Here is a 21,830-nt window from a genome sequence, read left to right as displayed (position 1 = left end):
GTAGCTTCAGTATTAAGATATGTAAATAAATTTGGACCCATGACTAAAAGTGCTCAAATTCAGTTGGTTTTGTAAATAATCAAGTGGTACAAATAGTATGACGATAGCATTAGATTTTTGGATTGTAACCACCTATCTCTAACAAAATCCTCACTCCTTTTGCAAGCACTGCTAGCCCTCTGTAGTTCTGATTATTCTAGAGGGCTTGAAAGTTTTGTTTTACAAGAACCCACAAACCTAAGAATCCATAATGTAGTTCTGACCCAATTTAATGTCTAATAATTGTAAGTTATATGCTCATTTTTAAGAAATGGAAGTTATGATTATTTTTTAAATATTTAAAATATATAATATCATATGTGTATATCTATATCTATATCTACATATATAAATATAGATACAGATATAGATATAGATATAGATTAGATATAGATATAGATATAGATATAGATATAGATATTAGTTTGGCCAAATTGAAGCCTTTAAAATTATGACTATTATTATTTTACACTACTATATGAAGCATAAGCAGCAACCATCTGCAACCATGTCTTAAGCGTGATGAGTTTTATAACTCTTATTAAAGGTAGTTTTTCAATTATAAGACAAATTTTGTTAATGGCTTTTCTCTCATTAAATTCTTTTCAATAAGACAAAATTACTTATGACATTGTTCCTCCTTTCTAGTAAAATTCCTAGTGCAGTTCACCAAACGACTGCCTGCAAGGTGGGTTTACAACTTTTTAAATTTACTTGTAAATATTTATTCTGGATGGCATTTATGTGAAGTGTTTTTGTAATACCGATGATCACAAAAATCTCCTTTCATTTTATAACAGTTTATAATTTAATTTAAGAGACACATAATGATATAAACCACTAGCCACTTGCCTTTTCAGTTAAGGTAGAATTTAAGACGAATGTATTAAACAATTTATAATTGTTTTCTCTGTTCGGTATGATTAATTTTATATCTTTTGGGTGTCCTAGGCTGAGAAAGCTGGCAAAAAGACTACAATTTATGGTCTTATAATGCTTAGCCCTCAGATATTCCACTGAAATACTCGCAGAGTTAAAAAATCCATATATTTGAGATTGACTCTCAACTGTGTTATTTTCATATTTAATGAAATTTTCACACTTTCATGAAAATACAGTATAGCCACCTTGCTTTATTTTGCAGAAGCCTTTCCAGTAAGCAAGCTATGGCTCTTCCAAGAGTCATTTAAAGTGCCTGAAAGAGAGAGAGAGGATTTTCTCCAAGATTGGGCAGGTCAGAGGCTCCACGTGACATGAGGTCTGAAATGCTTCCCCATCAGAAGGCCCAGGGACCCGGCACACACAGTGAGAACAACATGCCCCTCTGTCCAAAGGATCTACGCTCTCTGACCTGGGTGGACCAGCCGATCCATACACGGGGTGACAGAGGCTGGTCAGTTATTGGGATCAAGCAGCTTCACTTGTTGACACGAAAACTCTAAACTTTGTATGTTAATAAGCTACGCTTTTGGGGAGCTCAGTAATGTGCTTCCACCACAGCCCTTCTCCCTGCCTCTGTTAATCATTGAACTCTCTTTTTCTGAATTTGAGAATGAGTCATGGCTTTAACTCTAGGACAGCCTGATAAAGGTCCAGCTTCAGTGACCTGCCCTGGGATTTCCAGGTCAAAGGAAAAGGAAAAAAGAAGGGAAAATGACAACAACTGCCAACTTAAAAGAGGCCTTGTGACAAGAGTTAATTGTTGAAAAATAATGTTGACCTCAAAATGACCTCACTACACCACAGCACTCCCTGCTCATACATAAACTGAGCATATACCAAGATATAACATCTATGAGTAGGATGGAGCTGCTTTTACCCACCACATTTTGAGTTTTGCTAATAATAGGTATAAATAGCTAATCTTTATTGGGACAGCTATTGTCCTGATCTATGTATAAAGCAACTGGTTCACTGAGGTTTCAAGTGAGCATGCGTGACCGGTTCCCTAAGAGAGGAAATCATAGGTAAACCCTCAGATTTTGAAGGCCCCAGCTTAGTGATTACACCTTCCAATAGTTACTATTAATAAAACTGGGCATGATTTTGTTGTCTTAGAGGTATTTATTTTATTACAGTCATTTCAGGATTTCAATTCTTAGTATTTTTTAGAAAGCTTGAAGCCAAAATGATGAGGGTTTCTTTCTTGACCAAAGTGATACAAACAAGGAATTCTGAACTTGGGGAAGAAGAAAATAACATATCAAAGATTCAATAATTAGAATAATTTTCCCAGTTATCCTGGCAAATGAAATTTTAAGACCTTAGATGAGAGCAGAATATGTTAAATTAGGTTAATATGTGTGTGTGGCGGGGGGAATGCTGTAGATGATAGAGGCTCTGTTAATCCCTTTGGCAACCAAATCAAAACTGTACGGGAACAAGGAGAGCAGCAAGGAAAATCGCCTGGGATCTTGATGAACAAATTATACAAATAGGGAGAAATCCAAGAAATCACCCTGCAAGGACAGAAGGTAGGGTGGTACAAGGACATGGGGCTGCCTGGTCTCCAGCGGCTGAGTGAGACAGAGGCTTTGGCAGCGGCAGAAGCCTCTTAAAGAGGTCACGTCTGCGAGCAGATCTTCGCGATGACGGATCTCCTCACTCTGAGCACCAGTGCTGATTTGGCTGCGCCCAGGGTGAGGCATCAGGGACTTAACAGGGAGGCATTGTCGGAGCGAGGGCTGAGGTGAGACTGGCTGGGTTCAGAAGTGCCGGCGGTATCCATTGTTCCCTGTTGAGCCCTCCCTTCTGCCAGGGCAAGGACACAGCACCCCGCCATAGCCGTGACGTCATCAAACTGGATAACAGAGGTCGCTCCACCAAGAGGTTTCCCTGAAACTATGCCTCCCCCAACTCTCAGCCCCACCCAAGCCACAACCAGGTACATACTCAGCGAGTCATGTGTTCCTTGCTGAGTGGCGCCTAGACTCACACTGGAGGCAGCCTCGGTTTCTGGTGCGGCCTTTTGAGGTAACCGTAAGCACAGCATCTGTGGATTGCTTGCTGAATCTTAACAGGGGGCCCCGGCGGGGCACAGGCTTGGGCTAAATTTGGCCTGCAGCTGAACCCCTCTCAGGACTGTGCCACTGGACACCTACTTCACAAATCCACACCAATGAGACCGGGAAACTTAGGAGCTTTGCTTAGTACATAGAAACAGACATGGAAAGGCAAAGAAGCAGAAACCATGACAGAACAGAACAGAGATCCAGATATAATGGAGTCAAGTAATCTAACAGATGCAGAGTTCAAAACACTGGTTGTAAAAATGCTCAATGAACTTTTGGGAAGTGTAGATAAATTCAGCAAAGAGATAAAAAACATAAAAATGGAAATGGAAAATATGAAAGGGAACCAGTCTAGAATGAAGAACACATAATCTGAGATGAGAAGTATAGTAAATGGAATAAACAAAGGAATAAACAAAGTGAATAAAGAAGAGGATGAAATGCCCTTTCTGGAGGACGAGAAAGCCAAGGACACGCAATTAGAATGGCAAGAGATAAGATGCCAAGACTATAAAAATAATTTAAGGGGTATATGGGACACTATTAAGGCTCCACATAATTCGTCTGATTGGCGTAACTGAAGAAAATCAAGATGTTGAACAGCTAATGTTTAAAGAAATAATGATGGAAAACTTCCCTAACCTGGTGAAGGAAATGGACATAAAACCTCAGGAAGCTAAGAGAATTCCAAAAATCAGGGATCCAAAGAGGCCCACACCATGACACATCATAATTAAAATGCCAAGGTTAAATACAAAGAAAGAACCTTAAAAGCAGCAAGAGAAAAACAGTTAATTACTTATAAGGGAGCACCCATAAGACTGAGAGCTGATTTCTCAAAAGAAACTATGCAGGACAGAAGAGCTTGGCAAAAAATACTCTACAGGATGAAGACCCAGGATCTACAACCAAAGATATTTATCCAGCAAAGCTATCATTTAGAGTTGAAGGACAGATAAAGAGCTTCCCAGACAAAAAATAAGCTAAAGGAATTTATCACCACCAACCAGGTGCTGGTGCTCAGAGAAAGCATGTCCTTCACTGTGGAAGTCCGGTTGTGGACGCAGCCCCTTTAAGAGGTGTCTGCAGCTGCCAGCTGCCACTGCCTTAGCCTCTGTCCCACTGACCTGCTGGGGACTGGGCAGCCTTGAGTCTTCACCCCATCCTACCTTCAAACATTGCAGAGTGATTTCTTATTTCTCTCCCTAGTTGTAGGGCTTGTTCATCTAGACCCCAAGTGACTCTGCTTGCTGTTTGCTCCGTGTTTCCATCACAGCTTTGATGTGGTCACAAGAGGGGATGAACAAAGCTTCTAGCAAACATAGATCTTATATAATAATTTAAAAGGCTTTTTGGGCAAAGTATATTATAAAAACGATATATGTGGAGTGAGATTTGAGTACGGGTAAGGGAAAGAAACTTTTTCTCTTTGGACCCTTTTGTACTGTATGAAATGATTTTTTTGAATGAAGAACATGTAATCATTTTTTTAAATATGATAAACTAATTTCAGTGATTGAAAGTAGCATAATGTCACCCTTCAAGGAATATTTAAATTTTAATGGACAACTCAGAACTTTTTATCTAGGAAGAATAAGTTTACTTTATTGACCACCAGGGCCAATAAGAGAAGAACTGCTCAAAACATACCTTATACACTCATTAGCTTGGTCTATCTACTCACAACTCTTTTCAAATATTTCCTTCTCATGTATAGAACTTCACTTCTTGAACTTAAAAGCTTTGCTGTCAGGATTACAAGGAAGCTGGGAGGGAAATTTAGCATTAAGATGATAATCTATGAAATGTGGAAAAAAGATTAGTTAACACATCATATACATCTATTAATACTGTTCGTATCACTCCACCACATGTTGTTTTTTTATCAGGCTGATTCACAGATTGGAAAGAACCAGAAACCTCTATGTGTCAAAATTATTTGTTGTGTTCATGTCTCAAGAAAACCTGAAGTCAGTGATTGCATTTCTTAAGGACACTGTGAAAAGCCAGTTGCAGCTTTCTCACTTCATGTTACCGGCAGTAAGTAGACATTGATCATATGAAGAACAGACAATAATACTGATAGTATATATTCTGCTGTTATTCCCATAGGCAAGTCCAGCTGACTACAATAATTAATAAAAAGGAGAAATCATTTACTTACAAAAGTCTTGCCATAATATCTGAAGTGGGTAGATGTGGGGAAGCACAAAGAAACAACGGTTATTTATTATTTGGAAGTCCTCAAGTTCAATTTTTTTCTCTTTACATTGTCTTAATAAATCACACATCAAATAAATACCTTTGAAGGAAAAAAAATTAAATGAACTGAGAGTTGAATGTCAGGTTAAGTAGGGAATCTTAATTGGAGAATAGTGGTCCTTAATGGATATGGATGACACTTTTAAGTGAGGTTATCACTTCCTTTCTCTCTCACATCTCGCTCCCAACACTCCAAAGTGATAATTGCTTTAAAAGTAAAATAGTTCTAGATACACCGATAGGTATTCTTTTTTCCCAGAGGCTATAAGTAGCAAATCTCAACACCTAATGAATCATGTTATTTCTCATCTCATTTAACAAACTCTAATAGGCAGCTGAAAATCTCTTACATTTATCTCAGTACAAAATGTTTGAGGTTGAAGTCTGGCCCAGAAAATGGAACAGAAAGATCAGGAAAGGGAAATTCTATAACTGTCATCACAACGATAGTCTGCTCTTCTGGACCTGAGTCATGCCATTTTCACCATGAATGCTGATATTTCCTTCTCGAGAAAAATGTAAAAATCATCAAAAATTTAGAAATCTAAATAAAATATAGACAAACATTGAGGGTCCTAAATGAACTCATTGTGAAAGAGATAAAAGAAAATGAGAAAAACATTCTACATAAGGGTTTTTCACAAAAATGAAATAAACACTTATGACATTCATAGAAGGGACAGAAGATAATTGTAGTCAATTTTATTATACTCCTACTCCTGAGAAAATATCTCAGTCCAGGAAATGAGTTCTGAGATCCTTCCTGTATGTGATAATATGTCCCAGTGAGCCTAATTGTCATTAAATGCCCTACTTTCACACAGTCTAGGAGTGGATATGCATTTTTATTGATTTTTATGTACCACACCTTCTGTTCCAAAATGGACTTAAGCTAGCTTAAAAAGACACATAAAGTGCAACAAGATCTTCTAAATTAAAAGTATGGGCAAAGAAGAAAGTTAAATAGATGGGAGCATAAATAGAGCTAAGAAAAATAAAGCCAAAGACATTATAATAACCTTACTCTTGTTATTCGTGGGCCACAGAGGTGGTGCTAAGCTCTCTAGCAGTGACTAAGAAAGGGAAGAAATCAAACTCTGGTATATCCTTATAGAAGGAAAAGTCCCAATGAATCTTCAGCATTGGCTTAAATTATTTTACTTATAATAGAAGTAAAAATACAGTGGTAGTTAGAGTTTAACACTCATAAAAATCTAATGAAGTAAATAATACCATTATCCCTTTTTATAGATCAGGAAACCGAGGAACAGAGTGGTTATGTATCTTGCCCAAGATCATACATCTAGTAAGGGATAAAGTAAGATGTTACTAAGTGTTCTCTTAGATAAACAAAGCATAGACTGTGTGCTTATAGCATTTAAATATTCAACTATATGAAACAAAGTTTATTGAATACAAAGCTAAAAATACAAGCCTGCTAACAACTGTAGTTTTATGTGATAAATGATGTTTGAACCCAAGTCTTGCTTGCACATTGCTATGGAATTGAGTGCTCAGATGAAAGTTCATTTAAGTTTGGCATGATACAATTTGATGACTCATTCCCCTTTCATTTTTCTCTAATTAGACTACTGAGAAACCTAGTTCATATGGCCTGTTGTGATACTGTTTGGCCTTCCTTTGGTGAGAAGACAACGTCAATGTATCAAGCACACCAGTGTTCTTATCTCATCAGTTGGCAACAATGCAAAAGTACCACTTGGCATCAACTCTAATGGAAGCACAAACAGGAACTCAGGCAGTGAAACTGTGGAACAGTTTTCAATTATAAGATACAAATTGTCCAAAATATGCTTATATTAATTTGTTTCCTAGAATTTAAATAAAAACACAAAATTTAAACATTCTTGTGAATAACTCTCAAGTCCCCTCTTTTGAGAAAAACTTGTCTCGGGGGAAACATACTTGACAATATTCTTAATTTTAAAAATAAATAAATTGCTTAGGTACTACTAATCTTCATACTAGAAGATAGTTATTTCTCATGAGTATATAAAGAGAATAGTATGGAATTAAATCAATGATTTCGGCACATCTACAGAAAAAGACAAGGATCTCGAAAATATAGTGATGATGTCACACCAATGGGCAACTCAGTAAAAATAACTGATGATCTAGTTTGATTTGAAGATATATTTTTAAGTAGAGAAAAGCCAAGCTTTTTGGAAAGAAAACTGTGGCAATCAACCACAAATGTCAAATACCCGAATTCAGCAAGCATATGTTGTTGGCTGAATACAGACTCATGGACTTTAAAAGAAGCTTTTCCATAGAAAGCTAAAGAGCCCAACAAGAACTTGAACCTAAATAGACACATTCCATTTGTATTCACAGATGGGCTGAGAAAATATTCCTTGGACGTGTACCATCCAAGAATATGTATTTATATAATGTCCTTAAGCTTAGGAATCAACAAGACCTTGAAGATTCAGTATTTCTATTTGTTCCCATTTTCAGTACTGTTAACAGTAAGGATGTCTTCAATATGACTTAAACAGTAATAAAATGTATTTTCTCATATAATAAAAAATCTAATGTAAGTAAGGTTTCAGGGTTGACTGATTTAGCAGCTCAAAAAAGTCCAGTCCCCATGTTCTTTTCATCTCAGTGCTTTACCTTCCACAGTGTGGATATCTTCCTACAACAGATTTTCCCAGCAATCAGAGCATAGTTACCAGTAATAAGAAAGGTACATGATTCCTCATTTATATCCAGCAGAGAGCGAATGAGAGTTTCTTCCTCAATTATGCAATAAGATTACTTACTTTTAGTCTGATTGGCCCAACATCGGTTCCAATACCAAGATAATGCCGTGAGCTGATTTCTTAAGCCAGGTTTCTAAACCAATCCAGTTGAGAGACACCATGTTTGATTCGGACTAGTTAAAACTTAAAGGGGCTTGGGCTGGGGTCACCTTTCCCTAAGTCTCATGGGCTGCATTTTGTGGATGCCTGCATAAGAGTTTCACTCTGTGAAGGGGTAAGTAGGGATAGGATCCTGGGTAGATAATAAACAGATCTGGCAATAAAACCTTTTCCTGAGAATATCAACATTTTGTACTGTGTCCTGATATATCTTGTATGGACTATAGGGGGCAGTAGTGGCTCAGTACTCAGTGAATTTCTGTCATGTAGTAAAGGATACTACTTCTCTGGAGAAGTGTTTTTCTTTAAGAATCATACAGCATTTGCTATCACTAAATCATAACTGATATTTTCATCAATTAAAATCACAGCTACGTTGGGTCGAACACATACAAATAATGATTACTTACCTTTATCAGTATCTTATTATAGGATCTTTCTGTATCTTTGACTTAATTTGCAGAATGATTTGAGTGAGCAAGAACAATTTACGCATTTGATTAAAATATTTTTCCTACCAACCATTTGCCGAGTATTTGCTATAGAATGAGTAAACAGACAAAAGGTACTTCTATGTATTTATTCTATACAAAGCAGCATGGTTAACATTAAACTTGAATGTTAAAAATGTTAGAAAGATAAGCTAATAAATATATCAATTACTGATTTAAGCAAGAAGACTTCTTGGATGAGTTTGACTCTGAGAAAGAGATGAATGAAAAGTCAAAATGGAGAGGGAAGGTATTCCAGATAAGCAGACTCCAGTGGACGAAGAAAGAAGGCCAGTCAGGGTGGTGACTCTCTGGGAAGATAGGAGGATGAAAGAAAGGACCGTGGGACTAGTTCACTGATAACTCAGGTTGGATTCTGAATTACCGAGTGAAGGAGATAGGGAGGTAGGGAGTAGGGATAAAACTAACATTTGTTGGTTGTCTAAAAGGTGCCAGATACTGTTGGATACTTAATATATTTATTTTTGTAAATCCTCACAAGAACAAGCAAAGTAAGTTTTATCATTATCACCCTGTTTCTATGGGTGAGAAAACTGAGAATCAAAGATGTTAAGTAAATTGTCCAAGATCACACAGCTAGTAATTGGCAGAAGAATTTTGATCCAAGTCTGTTTACTCCAAATCCTGAGCTTTTCTCACTGCTTAAAATTGTCTCCTGTTGGAAGAAACTGAGCATTTAGAATTGACCACAGGCTGTTGGTGAAAGACCTGAGGGAGGGTACTCCAATCATTTAAAAGAGGGGGTGGTTGGTGGCTAGCAAACAGAGCTTGTGTATAATTCTTGATTATGGAGATCTAGATGAGATAATGTACAGGTTACTCACAAGCAATTAAATATATAAGGCAAAGGATTCTAAAGTATCTCCAGGTTCTATGTTAATTGGGCAAATGATTCTGCTTCCAACCAATATGTAGAAGACAAAATGTCAGGAGTTAATTGTCATCGTTATCAAGAATAGTGATTGGGCCAAGTAACATTTGAAAGATGTTTTTATATGTAGCCCCATGGGTAATATTCTGCAGATCTCTCACTGAGGAACAGTGCTAAATTTCAAGTTTTCTTAAAATGTGCTTAGTACCCAACTCACTTGTAATTTCTCAATTGAAAAAAAGATTGAGTTGTTTCCCTTCTTATTTTATAGATTAATGATTTAAGAAAGATATCTATCACTGATATGTGGGATATAAACCTTAAAACACAAACAAACAGGACAGAGACTCATGGACATGGACAATAGACTAGTGGCTACCAGAGTAGGGGGAGGGGGAGGAAGGAGGTAGATGAGGTAAAGGGGGTCAAATATGTGGTGACAGAAAGAAATCTAACTATGGGAGGTGAACATATATATAAAAAATATATATATATTTACATTGTGTAAATGTGTGTGTATATATATATATGCCTTACTGTTAAAATGTACAGCTGAAACTTACTGAATTTTGTTAACCAATGTCACCATAAAAAATTAATTCATTCATTTTAACAAATTTTTAAGAAAATAAAGATATCTAAAAATATAAATTATTTTACTTTAAAGTTTGGAGTCCACACAAACTGAGTATTTTTCAAGGTTAATTGACAAAACTAAAGTGTGAATATCACATTACAATCTAATTCATGGTAGTACTCCATGAAATAGTAAGTTCTCCTTGTCAACTTTAAATACATATTCAGTTCACATTCTAAAGTCCTATCTTCTTTTGATTCCATATGTTACAACTGAGGTTTACACGTCTGTTCTCAATAGGGAATTTCAGGGCCGAGATCCTATTACTCAGTTTTGAAGAAAACTTTTTTCATGATTTAATTTAAGAGGTGCATGGTAAATGCTTGTTGATTGACAGAATGTTTGTTAAATGAAAATTTAGCATTTTATGTTAGTATTGTTGGAAAGGAAAGCGCTGCTGGCTCCTCTGCTTTCTGCTGTGTGACGTCAAACAAATTCTTTCACATTCTGAATGGTGTCAATGAAGCCTCCCGAACACTGTCACTGTGAAGACAAACAGCAATATGTGCAAAAACACCATACATATTATTTATTTTATTAAATAAATAAGTTACAGTGGTGTAAATATTTTAGATAGCATGCTGTTAAGCACCTTAGCCATGTCGACAAGGCAAACCTTGATACTTTACTCTGAGGATATGAGTGTATAAAAAATCTTCTCTCCTAACATATGCTGTAATCCAACTGTCTTATAAATTCAGACCGGCAACCCTCAAAAGATTCCTTCTTTCCGCTGAAATGAAGTTTAATAATAATAAAAAATGGGGGAAAAAAGTCAAGAAACTAATACATACTTTCTAGACTATCAGAGTTGTTTATTCCCCCTTTCCCTTATCTGTTGACATTCTCTTGAGCAAAGAAGCTATTTCTTTTGATTTTTGCCATACATCCACTCTGTACAACTCAAATCAATGATTGTATAACTCCCAAATGAATTAAGTAAGTTTTGAACTAAAACCAAATGTCAATGTTAAGAGTATATATAAGATATAAAAAAGAACTCTATTGAGGGAAGAACTTGAGGACACAGAGAAAAAGAATAATGAGGGTAGCTTGGAGATTTGGAGGGTAAGAGGGAACAGAAAAATCAGAAAGGCCATAACTCTTAGAGTGTCCAGCAACAGTTCCTATGATGAATTCTAAAATTATGATCCTCTCAGACACAAATGCTTCTCCAAACCTCCATTCCTCTCAAGTATGATGTAAGAAAATATTGTTTAGACATTGTCTATAGGAGCTGCTATGGTGCTAGGAAACAGAGAAAAAATATAAAATTAGCTCAAAGGTCAGTGTTGTTTGCATATAGGTTTAGGCCATACTACAAAATCCATACTCGTGACCTTGTCCTGAACCCTGATCAATGGACACAGCAAAAAAAACACGAGGAGCGGGGAGAATCAGAAAACTTTGGCCACCATGATCCTAAAATTGGTGGGTTTCACATTAACAAATGAAGTGGGCAACAAATTCAACTAGACATTAAAACAATCAAGTTTAATGCAGGTGAAATTTTTAATAAAATCTAGAGAAAGATCTAGATATTTTATTAAATATTAGAATAGTTTTCTAAAGATTTATTGTGCTTTAAAGGCTTTACTGAGAGGCTCCATCTCCTTTCTCCCCACCCCCACTCCGCCCTTAGGGCGGTTATTCTGCCTCTCAGTTCTTTGGGTAAGAAAATACAATAGAGTAGCTAGCTACTTGCAACTCAAGTCCTGGAGTCAAACAATCACAGGATTGAATCAGATGCAACTACTTACTAGCTTGGTGATGTTAGGAAGTTACTCAACTTCTCCATGCCTCAGTTTCCTCATGTGTAAAGAGATATAATAAAATAGTACCTGCTTCATAGACTTGTTGGGAGTGTTGCTGAGCTCAGCGCCTGACAAAAAATTCAATAAATGTGACCCTTAATATTAAATATATTCCCTGTTAACAGAGTAGGAAATCAAAGGGCTGCTCGTTTGGAAAACTATGCCTTGCCTTCTAATGATGCACCAGCATGTGGGGCACAAAGGAAAGATGTGTGGTGAACCTGTATCAGGAATTACTGGATGGCTTGGATCTGTTATTGGATCCAAGAACCTAGGCAGTGAGAGCTCCACCATTTCCCAAAAAGGGAGAGAGGATGCAATCTGCCCATAGCTGCACCTCCTAGAATGGATATTTGCGTGAGCAACAGATTAAGTTTAAACTTTTTGCTTTTAACTTTTAAAGCTCGTGAAGGACTGCTTCTAAATGACCTTTATAAACTCTGGGACAGCCCTTGCCTCCAGGGGCTTTGAGGGAATGAAGCTTTGGACATTGGGGTTTAGCCGAACATTAAAGGGATTGTACATCTCCGCCCTTACGCGGCCCCCAGGCGGAGAGGATAATCTCTCATTTTAAAAAGCTTTCATTTTTCAGAGCCCCTTGGCACCTCAGATTCATTTCGTATCTAAGTTTTATAGCTGTTATTTATTTATTTATTTATTTTGGTAGTCTACATTTATCTTTTTTATGCTTTCCTTTTGCTCTCTCTTTTTGGGTATTGTTTTTTTGGGAATGCACTTTGGGTTAGAACCCAGCTAATATGCACTACTGACAAGAATGTCTGCTGTGAGTTTTTGAAATTGATGGATAATAGATCAGTAGACTCCTTTTAAAGTTTTTTAAAAGACTACTTTAAAAACTATTTTTAAAAGTCAAAGATACCGCTTTGCAACATGTACTTTAGTCATTTATTTTAACACCTATAATTTAAGAAATAGCAACATGTGGGATATCTTTAAAGCCTTTTATCTGAGGCTCTCTGAATAAACTTTCATTGTGGCAAGCTCATGAGTCCAACTTCTGTCGAAAACAGAGGTTCCAAGAAACTAACAGAATTACCCAAGATCATGTAATAAATTGTAGCCAATCTGGACATGGAGTTCAGGACCCTTGACCAGTACAGGGTCCTGCATGAGCCTCAGAATGACTGACAAGCTTCTCAGACATGGAGGTTTTCCCATCGCCATGCTGCGAGAGTCCACTTCAGGAATGTGGGCAAGGACCCAGGAATATTTATTTTTATATACATTTCTATATATTATTTTTAATAATCTTGAGGCAGGTGGTCCAAGGATCACACTTCAAAAACTATATCTTTAAATCCAGTTCAGAGCTCTAAGACAGTGAGTCTCAAACTTTTGGGACTCAGGACCCATCTAAACTTTTAAAAAATATTAAGAATGCCAAAAAGCTTTCATTTTTGTAGGTCATATCTATCAATACATTTTGTCCTAGAAATTTAAATGGAGACATTAAAATATATTTACTTATAAATCCATTTAAAAATAATAAATCCATTCTGTGTGAACATAAACAATACATTCATTATGAAAATAATTATATTTTTCAAAACAAAAAAAGAGTGGCATAGTTTTACATTTTTGCAAATCTCTTCAATGACTGACTTAATAGAAAACAGCTAGATTTTCATATCTATTTCTGCATTTACTCTGTTACAGTATGTTTTGGGTTGAAGTATGTGAAGAAGATCACTCAGATAGTTGGAAAAGGAGGAACTATTTTAATAATGCTTTTATATAATTACGGATCTTCTTTGATACTACAGCAAAACTCAACAGGTGGAAGTTTCCTAAAGGTTGGTTGCAATATGAAATCTGAAACCATATAAATAAACTTCTTATACTCTGTCACATTAAAATCCATTGGTCTCACTTATATTTTGAATATTCTTTTTACTCATTCTTGATTTTGTAATGTCATATATTAGTCATTTTGAAAATATTATTTTACTGAGTTAGGCAGATCTTCCAAATTTTAACATATTTCACTATATAATATTTAAAAATCACATTCATTAATATCAGCACCAATATTGTCATAAAAGTTAAGTATTGAGAAGCTTTCAAGCTTATGGTAGCATATATGAAGTTTCCAAAATCCTAATTTTTACTTAAAAGCTCGAATTTTATCATTGGCAACTAATATCTAAAGATAGAACCAAGGCTTACTTGGTCTAATTTTGCAAAGTCTAAAAAGCCATATTTTATATGTCAGTTCTTTCAAATTAAAATAATGTTCCATGAAATAAAAGTGGCTAATTCAGCTCAAAAGTCAAATAATTGCACTATTCCTTTACCTTGAGACAAATCATTAGACTTTGGTCTCCGTGAGCACTTCCATTTTGTCACATAGATTAAAAAGACATGTTCTCAAAGATCAAGATTTCATAAAATTAATAATTTTTACTGCTTCATCAAGGACATTCTTAACTGAAGTTTTTTGTTTGTTTGCTTGTTGAACTGCAAAAGCATAATAGTGAAGAATAACTATTAGTGCAATTTGGTACCATTTCCTTGATTTAGACTAAGGTATCAGCAGCTTGCTTTTTCACTATCAAGACAAATGTCAACACTGCAAAAAGGCAAATAATATCTTAATGTTTTTATGAAACTAGTTTGACCTTGCAGACCTTATGAAAAGGTCTCTGGGAATCCAGGGGTCTGTGGACCACACTTTGAGAACCAATGCTCTAAAAAGAAAGTTTGCTGTTATTTTAATATAACCCACTCTTGAAAATAAAAGTGTAAATTAAGCATGCTGTTCTCACTTTTATCTTCCTTTAAACAGGTATCACAATGAGTGCAATTGTGTTCATCTTCCCTTAAACAGGTAACACAATGAGTGCAATTAATTAACCCACCATTAAACCATCTAAAAAAAGTATGTCTTAGATATATGCTAAAAAATGAAAGTAGACCACTTTCTTACACAATACATAAAAATAAACTTAAAATGGATTAAAGTCTTAAACATAAGATCTGAAACCATAAAACTTGTAGAAGAAAACATAGTCAGTAAACTCTCTAAAATTGCTCTTAGCAATAATTTTTTGGATGTCTCCTCTGGCAAAGGAAACAAAAGAAAAAATAACCAAATGGGATACATTAAACTAAAAAGTTCTTGCACAGCTAAGGAAATCAAATGAAAAGACAACTTACTAAACAGAAAATATTTGCCAATGATACATCCAATAAAAGTTAATATCCAAAATATATAAGGAACTCATACAACTTACCACAAAAACAAACAATTTGATTGAAAAATAGGCAGAGGACCTGAATAGACATTTCTCCAAAGAGGACATACAAATGACTAATTTATATATATAAAAAGATGTTCAACATCACTACTTAGGAGGAAAATGCAAATTAAAACCACAGTAAGATATCACCTCACACCTGTCAGAATGGCTATCATCAATAAATAAACAAACAAGTGTTGGTGAAGATATGGAGAAAAGGGAACCCTTGTTCATTCTTGGCAAGATTGTAACTGGTGCAGCCACTATGGAAAACAGTATGGAGGTTTCTCAAAAAATAAAAATAGAACGATCATATGACCCAGCAATTCCTCTTCAGGGTATTTATATGAAGAAATCCAGAACACTAATTTGAAAAAAATATGCATCCCTATGTTCACTGCAACATTATCTACAATAGCCAAAATATGGAAGTAACCTAAGTGTTCATTAATGGACAAGTGGATAAAGAAGATGTAGTACATATATACAATAGATTATTACTCAGCCATAAAAAAAGAATGAAATCTTGCCATTTGCAACAACATGAATAAACCTATAGGCTATTAAGCTAAGTGAAATAAGTCAGACAGAGAAAGACAAATACCATATGATCTCACTTATATATGGAATATAAAAAACAAAATAAATAAACAAACCAGGAATAAACTCACAGAGAACAAATTGATAAACCAGATGGGAGGGAGGTTGGGAGGATGAGTGAAAAGGTGAAAGAGATTAAGAAGTACAAATTGCCAGATATAAAAATAGTCATAAGGATGTAAAGCACAGCATAGGGAATACAGTCAACAATATTGTAAAAACTATATATGTCAGATGGGTACAAGATTCATCAGCATGATCAATTTGTAAGGTTTATAAATGTCTAATCACTATGTTGTACACCTGAAACTAATATAAAATTGTGTGTCAACTGTGATTGAAAAATAAATTTTAAAAAATTTTAAGTAAATAAATAAATAATTAGATATATATATATATATATATCTTCTTGTAGAGCTGGAAAGCTGGAAAGTATGCAACATGAGATTAAAAACTCATCCCTTTTATAGAATGGGCAATAACTCAAGTGTCAAATGATGGTTACAACATTTTGAGGGTCCATATGCTACTGTTTTACTCTTAGCCTAATAAAAAATGAGGGATTAAAAAGAGTTTGGAGAAAGTTTAGTTCACACTGGATCTTGAGGCTATTTCATCACAGAGAAAAACATTCCTTAGCTAGGCATGCATAGGCATGCATTGTATATCATAAGCAATACACCCCTGAGCATAAGTGTTCTGAATGTTGGGTGTTGGGGGAATTGCCATTGAAAAGATAATAATGTGATGAGAGAAATAAAAATAAATTTCTCTTTGCCCCTTAGGCATTCATCTTCCAATGACTAGATGTTACCCTTGTATGCCTTTCTCCCTATAGGCACAAAATGTAAAGGTGCTTGAAACGCAGAGTAAAATTTAAATAGTCCAGACATCTGCCTTCTAGCTATATAGTTACAGCTATAACTTTTGACACAGCCAAAACTGCTAAGAGCCTTAGAATCCCTTCCACCTGACACATTTTACCATAATTGTGAACATTTAATATATATTTTAGAAATTGATAGATGTTTAATGACTTTGCAATTACTTTTCAGTTATTGCCTTCTGTCCAGGGTCACTGGTTGGAGAGAAGGTAAGAGCCCTGGATAGCAGTGCTTTTCCATCACCTCACTAATTAATTGTATGGCCTTGAGCAGATCTCAAGTTTTCCAACTCATATGTACATATAATGCACAAAATCCTGGACTCTATAATGCACAAAATCCTGGAGTCGGAAGGTCTTTGGAGACTATTATCTACTTCAATACCCTCTTTGTTGAAGCAAAAATAGCCATTGCTAATTTACCATTTACTGCAGCCAAGTGCTATCTTGAGTGTTTTGTACATATTAACTCACTTAACCATTAGCCTAATGAAGAAGACAGTTATGGATAGTAAGTCAGTTCTGCTATAACCGTGATGATTGTGTTCCTAAAAATTACCACTCTGTGCAAAATCACGCAATAAAACACAGGCCTTATGAGAAAATGAGGTTGGGGCACAATCAATAGTCAGTGGCACATATTTTTTAAAATGGCACACGATAAAAATGGTAGCACATTTTTATAGATGGGAAATAGTTCAGAAATACATAATTACTGCAATAAATATGGTACTTTACCTTGAAAAAGATCTGAAGCTTACCTGGGTGGGAACCTGCAGTCCCACAGGCTTTTCACATGTTCCCAGTTGCCACCTTGTGTACAGAAAACAAAATAAATATAAGAAGAGAGTGAGAAAAAACATAAAGAGAGAAAACAGAAAGAAGAGGAAACTACAAAACAGGCAGAGAAGAAAAAGGAAAAATTAGCAAGAGGGGAGGGTGTCTGACTGTGTGGTAGCTGCTTGTTAATGTGAAGTGGTAGGAGAAGGGTTATCAGAAATCAGAGAAGAAGCTCTAACAGCAGATTGGATGGGCACAGCTCCTTGTCCTCGCCAGATGTGTGCATTTCTGTATATTCTAGTGGGGCTCCATTCAGCTGGGTGTAGTTTTCTGCATTCATCTAGTATTTTTTGTATACTGGACAGAGTGTTGTGCTCAACTCCTTTGAACATTCATGTTTTCTTAACAGGGAAAACTGGCCATATCTCCATCTTACATAAGAGGAATCAAAGGAACAGAAAAGTTAAATAAATTGTTTAATATTAGGCAGCTAAAAAGAGATAAAACCAGTACTTGAACTTGTGCTAATTAGCACCAATGGCCATGTTCTCACTCACCATGCTAGAGTGCCCTCCCACTTCAGGGAGAAAATGACTATACCTACAGCCTGTGCAATTCAGTTCTCAGGTTTAAAGATCTCAAAAGAGGAAAGGAAACGAAAAAGAAAAAGAAAAAGAAAAAAGATGGCAGCTGATAAATGATTCAGAGAGAGAAAGAAGGAGAGAGAGAGAAAGCAAGTGATTATATGAGTTTGGCCGGTATTTATCCACCTTAGAGTTGGTATATTAATTACAATATTCTACTCAGAGACCAATCCTGGGAAGCTGAGGTCTCCTTTCATGTTTCACATTCTCAAATGCATTTTCCAAGACATTCTTATTCTCCTTTAGTCCACAACTAAGAAATTATGTTCTGCCCCTTAGAATTTGGAAGAATATACAAAAGACCAGCATTTTCTGTATCAGTACAGAGTATTTCCCTAGGATGGCTGAGGGAGAGGGCAGGCACTCCTCAATACACTGGAGCAGTGATATACTGGGAAATGGTGGGAGAGAGCCTTGATTTGTAACACCTGCTCATTCTGTAAAGTAAATACTCCTATCATGGCCAATTTCAAGCAACTAAAATTCATCGCTGGGATTCTGGGAAACATGGTGGAGTGAGAGACGTCCTAGATATCTCCTCTTGAAACAACGATAAGCTGAACGTCTAAAACTCAACAAAAAACACCCAAACTGCAAACTAGCACATCTGAGCGTGGGATCTGAGTATGAGTTACCACAAGTCCACTGGGCAGTGGACTGGGAGATATAAAGAAGCTGCTTCTTGCAGCCAAGAGAGTTCCCTGAACAGCCCTGCCTGGGAAAGCTGTGAGCTCCCCGCAGCTGGTGGGCAGTAGGGCCCAGTCATCAGGGCAAAAGGCAGAGAAGCGTGACGGGAACTCAGAGAAACAACAGTCGATTTTTACTGGCCATGGTTGCGAAACTGAGGCTGAACCATAGCCCTCAATCTCCTACTCAAAGGGCCCTTCCCCCATACCCTCCAAGACTGATCACCGCAGAACCCCAGAGGAATCTAAGCAAACGCTGCCGAGACTGCAGCTACCTCTCGCAGCCTCTGGAGCTCCCTGCAGGAGGAAGGGGAGGGGAGAAGGTGTGGCAACTTCTCTGAACAGTCTGCCTGGAAGTGCTGTGAGTTCCACGCAGCCGACAGCAGGGCCAAGTCATCAGGGCAGAAGACAGAGGAATAGGAGGAGACTGCAGAGAAACAACAGTTGATTTTTACCAGCCCTGATTGCAAAACCAAGGCTGAGCCCTACCCCTCAATTCCCAATCCAGAGGGACCTTCATTCCATAACCTCCAAGACTGATCACCACGGAGCCCCAGGGAAATTTGACCAAACGCTGCCAAGACTGTTGCTGACACTGACAGGGACTGAAATGGAGGTAGTGAGGGTGATTAAATATCTACAAGAAAATAAAAAAGGCATTATTTAGGCTTTATCTAAAGAGGGATCCAAGAGGCTTAGACGCCACCTACTGGAAACCAAAAGAAGACCGCCTTCTTTGCAGCAGGCTAAAGAGAGTCCTTTATATAATAAATCTTTCTGGCAAAACAGAAATCTTTCTGGCAAAACAGAATATACTTCCATTAAAGCCCAGGCAGAAAAATAGTCCATTAAATACCATAAACAACCACAGTGACAAGACAACTCAGAAAGAAAAAGAAAAATCTCCAGAAAATAAGCTTACAGACATAGAAATATGTGACTTAAATGATAGAGAATTCAGGATGGTACCTCTGAGAAAACTCAGTGAGTTCTGAAACGAGTCATATCAATAATTTCAGGAACAGAAAAAACTACTGGATGAACCCCTCAAAAAGAACAGAATAGATCTTCTGGAGAGAGAGATACATATATATACACACACACACATGTGTATGTATATATATATATATACATGTGTATGTATGTATGTATGTATATGTGTGTGTGTGTGTGTATCATACTGTAAGAGTTAAAAAAGGAAATAGCAAGCTTGGGAAATAGAGTTGAGCAAATAGAGAAAAGGACCAGTGATATCGAAGACAGAAATCTAGAAATAAATCAGAAGGAAGAAAAGAGAAACTGAAGAATGAAAAATAATGAAAGACAAATATAAGAACTAGCTGATACCATCAGGAGAGGAACATAAGAATAATGCGAATTCTCGAAGGCGAGAAAAAAGAGCAGGGACTAGAAAGCATTTTCAGACAGTGGACGAGAATTTCCCAAATCTAAGGAATGAGCTGGAGCTTGGAATTCAAGAAGTCAACAGAACACCCAATTACCTCAACCCATAAAGGCCTTCACCAAGACACATTATATTAAAATTATCATAAATCAACGACAAAGACAGAATTCTCAGGGAAGCCAGGGAGAAGAAAACGGTAACTTACAAAGGAAAACCCACTAGATCATTGTTGTTGGACTTCACAGCATAAACCTTACAAGCCAGAAAGGAATGGAAACAAATACTCAAAATATTAAGTGAAAGGAACTACCAGCCTAGAATAATGTATCCAGCTAAGCTCTTCTTTAGATAGGAAGGAGAAATTAAGACTTATCCAGGCATACAAAAAGTGAGGGAATTCTCCACTACGAGGTCTGCACTACAGGAAATACTGAAAGGGGTCAGCTCACCTAAAACAAAATGAGGGTAAAAAAATATGTAATTAGGAGTAAGGTGACTATCAGGCAAATAGAAACAGAGAAGTGCGATCATTAATAAGAACAGGGCATCATAGCTTAAACGATGAGAATTGCTATAGCAAGATAGTAATGAACGTTCAGCATACATAGGGACAAACTGAGAGAACAATGACTTAAAAGGGAAGGATTCAAAGATCCAAATTCGCAAAGGGGAAAGGAGATAAGGCACGCGCAGAAGAAAATGGACCACTGTATATATATAACTATCTTTTTCATATTTATAGTGGTAACCACATACCAAAGATTCAGAACTAAAGTATATAATAAAACAAGAAGAACCAGAGGCAAAACCCACGAAAGCCAACCATAATAAAGAAAAAAAGAAACACAAGGACAAAGAAGCAATGGAAAGACCGAGCTACTGGAAAGCAAAAGATAAAATGGCTATAAGGCCTCATATTTCAATAATTGCCCTAAATGTAAATGGACTGAACTCACCAAAAAAAGGCACAGAATGGATCAAAAAACAAAACCCAACCATATGCTGCCTCCAGGAGACACATCTCAGCTCCAAAGACGAATATAGACTCAAAGTCAAAGGACAGAAAATGATATTTCAAGCAAATGGCATTCAGAGAAAAGTGGGAGTAGCAGTACTAATATCAGATGAAATAGACTTCAGACTCAAAAAGGTAAAGAAAGATACTGAGGGACACTTCATAATGATAAACAGAATCATGTACCAAGAAGACATAACACTTATTAATATCTATGCTCCCAATTAGGGAGCCCCAAAATATGTAAAGCAATTACTAATAGAACTAAAAGGAGAAACAAACCAAAATACTTTCATACTAGGAGATCTAAATTCCCCACTGTTGGATATGGACAGATTGTCCAAACAGAAAATCAATAAATAACATCCTGAAATGACACATTAGATCAGCTGGACATAACTGACATTTACAGAGCCTTCCATCCCGAAAGAGCTGCTTATACATTCTTCTCTAGTGCACATGGAACATTCTCAAGAATCGACCACATACGGGGACACAGAGATAGCCTCAACAAATATAAGAGGGT

The 21,830-nt window shown here is 36.5% G+C and overlaps 1 protein-coding gene across 2 annotated transcripts in view; it reads right to left on the bottom strand.

Annotated features, from left to right (window-relative positions):
• Positions 1–10,370: 10,370 nt before the first annotated feature.
• ORC5 (origin recognition complex subunit 5) overlaps positions 10,371–21,830 on the bottom strand; it is a 170,114-nt gene continuing 158,654 nt past the window's right edge. The window contains exons 14-15 of one of the 2 annotated variants that reach the window (XM_015599540.2): positions 17,536–17,587; positions 10,371–10,700 (exon numbers count right to left, since the gene is read on the bottom strand). In XM_015599540.2, coding sequence (XP_015455026.1) covers positions 10,698–10,700; positions 17,536–17,587 — 55 coding nt within the window. In that variant the 3' untranslated portion in view covers positions 10,371–10,697. Of the gene's footprint in view, positions 10,701–12,048; positions 12,100–17,535; positions 17,588–21,830 lie in introns of those variants that run through there. The other variant, XM_025041927.1, reaches the window with a different exon arrangement.

The sequence above is a fragment of the Pteropus alecto genome, unplaced genomic scaffold (genome assembly GCF_000325575.1).
Source record: "Pteropus alecto unplaced genomic scaffold, ASM32557v1 scaffold109, whole genome shotgun sequence".
NCBI classification, from domain to species: Eukaryota; Metazoa; Chordata; class Mammalia; order Chiroptera; family Pteropodidae; genus Pteropus; species Pteropus alecto.
The sequence above is the reverse complement of the archived record's forward strand: the minus strand, read 5'-3'. Positions and strand labels throughout refer to the sequence as shown.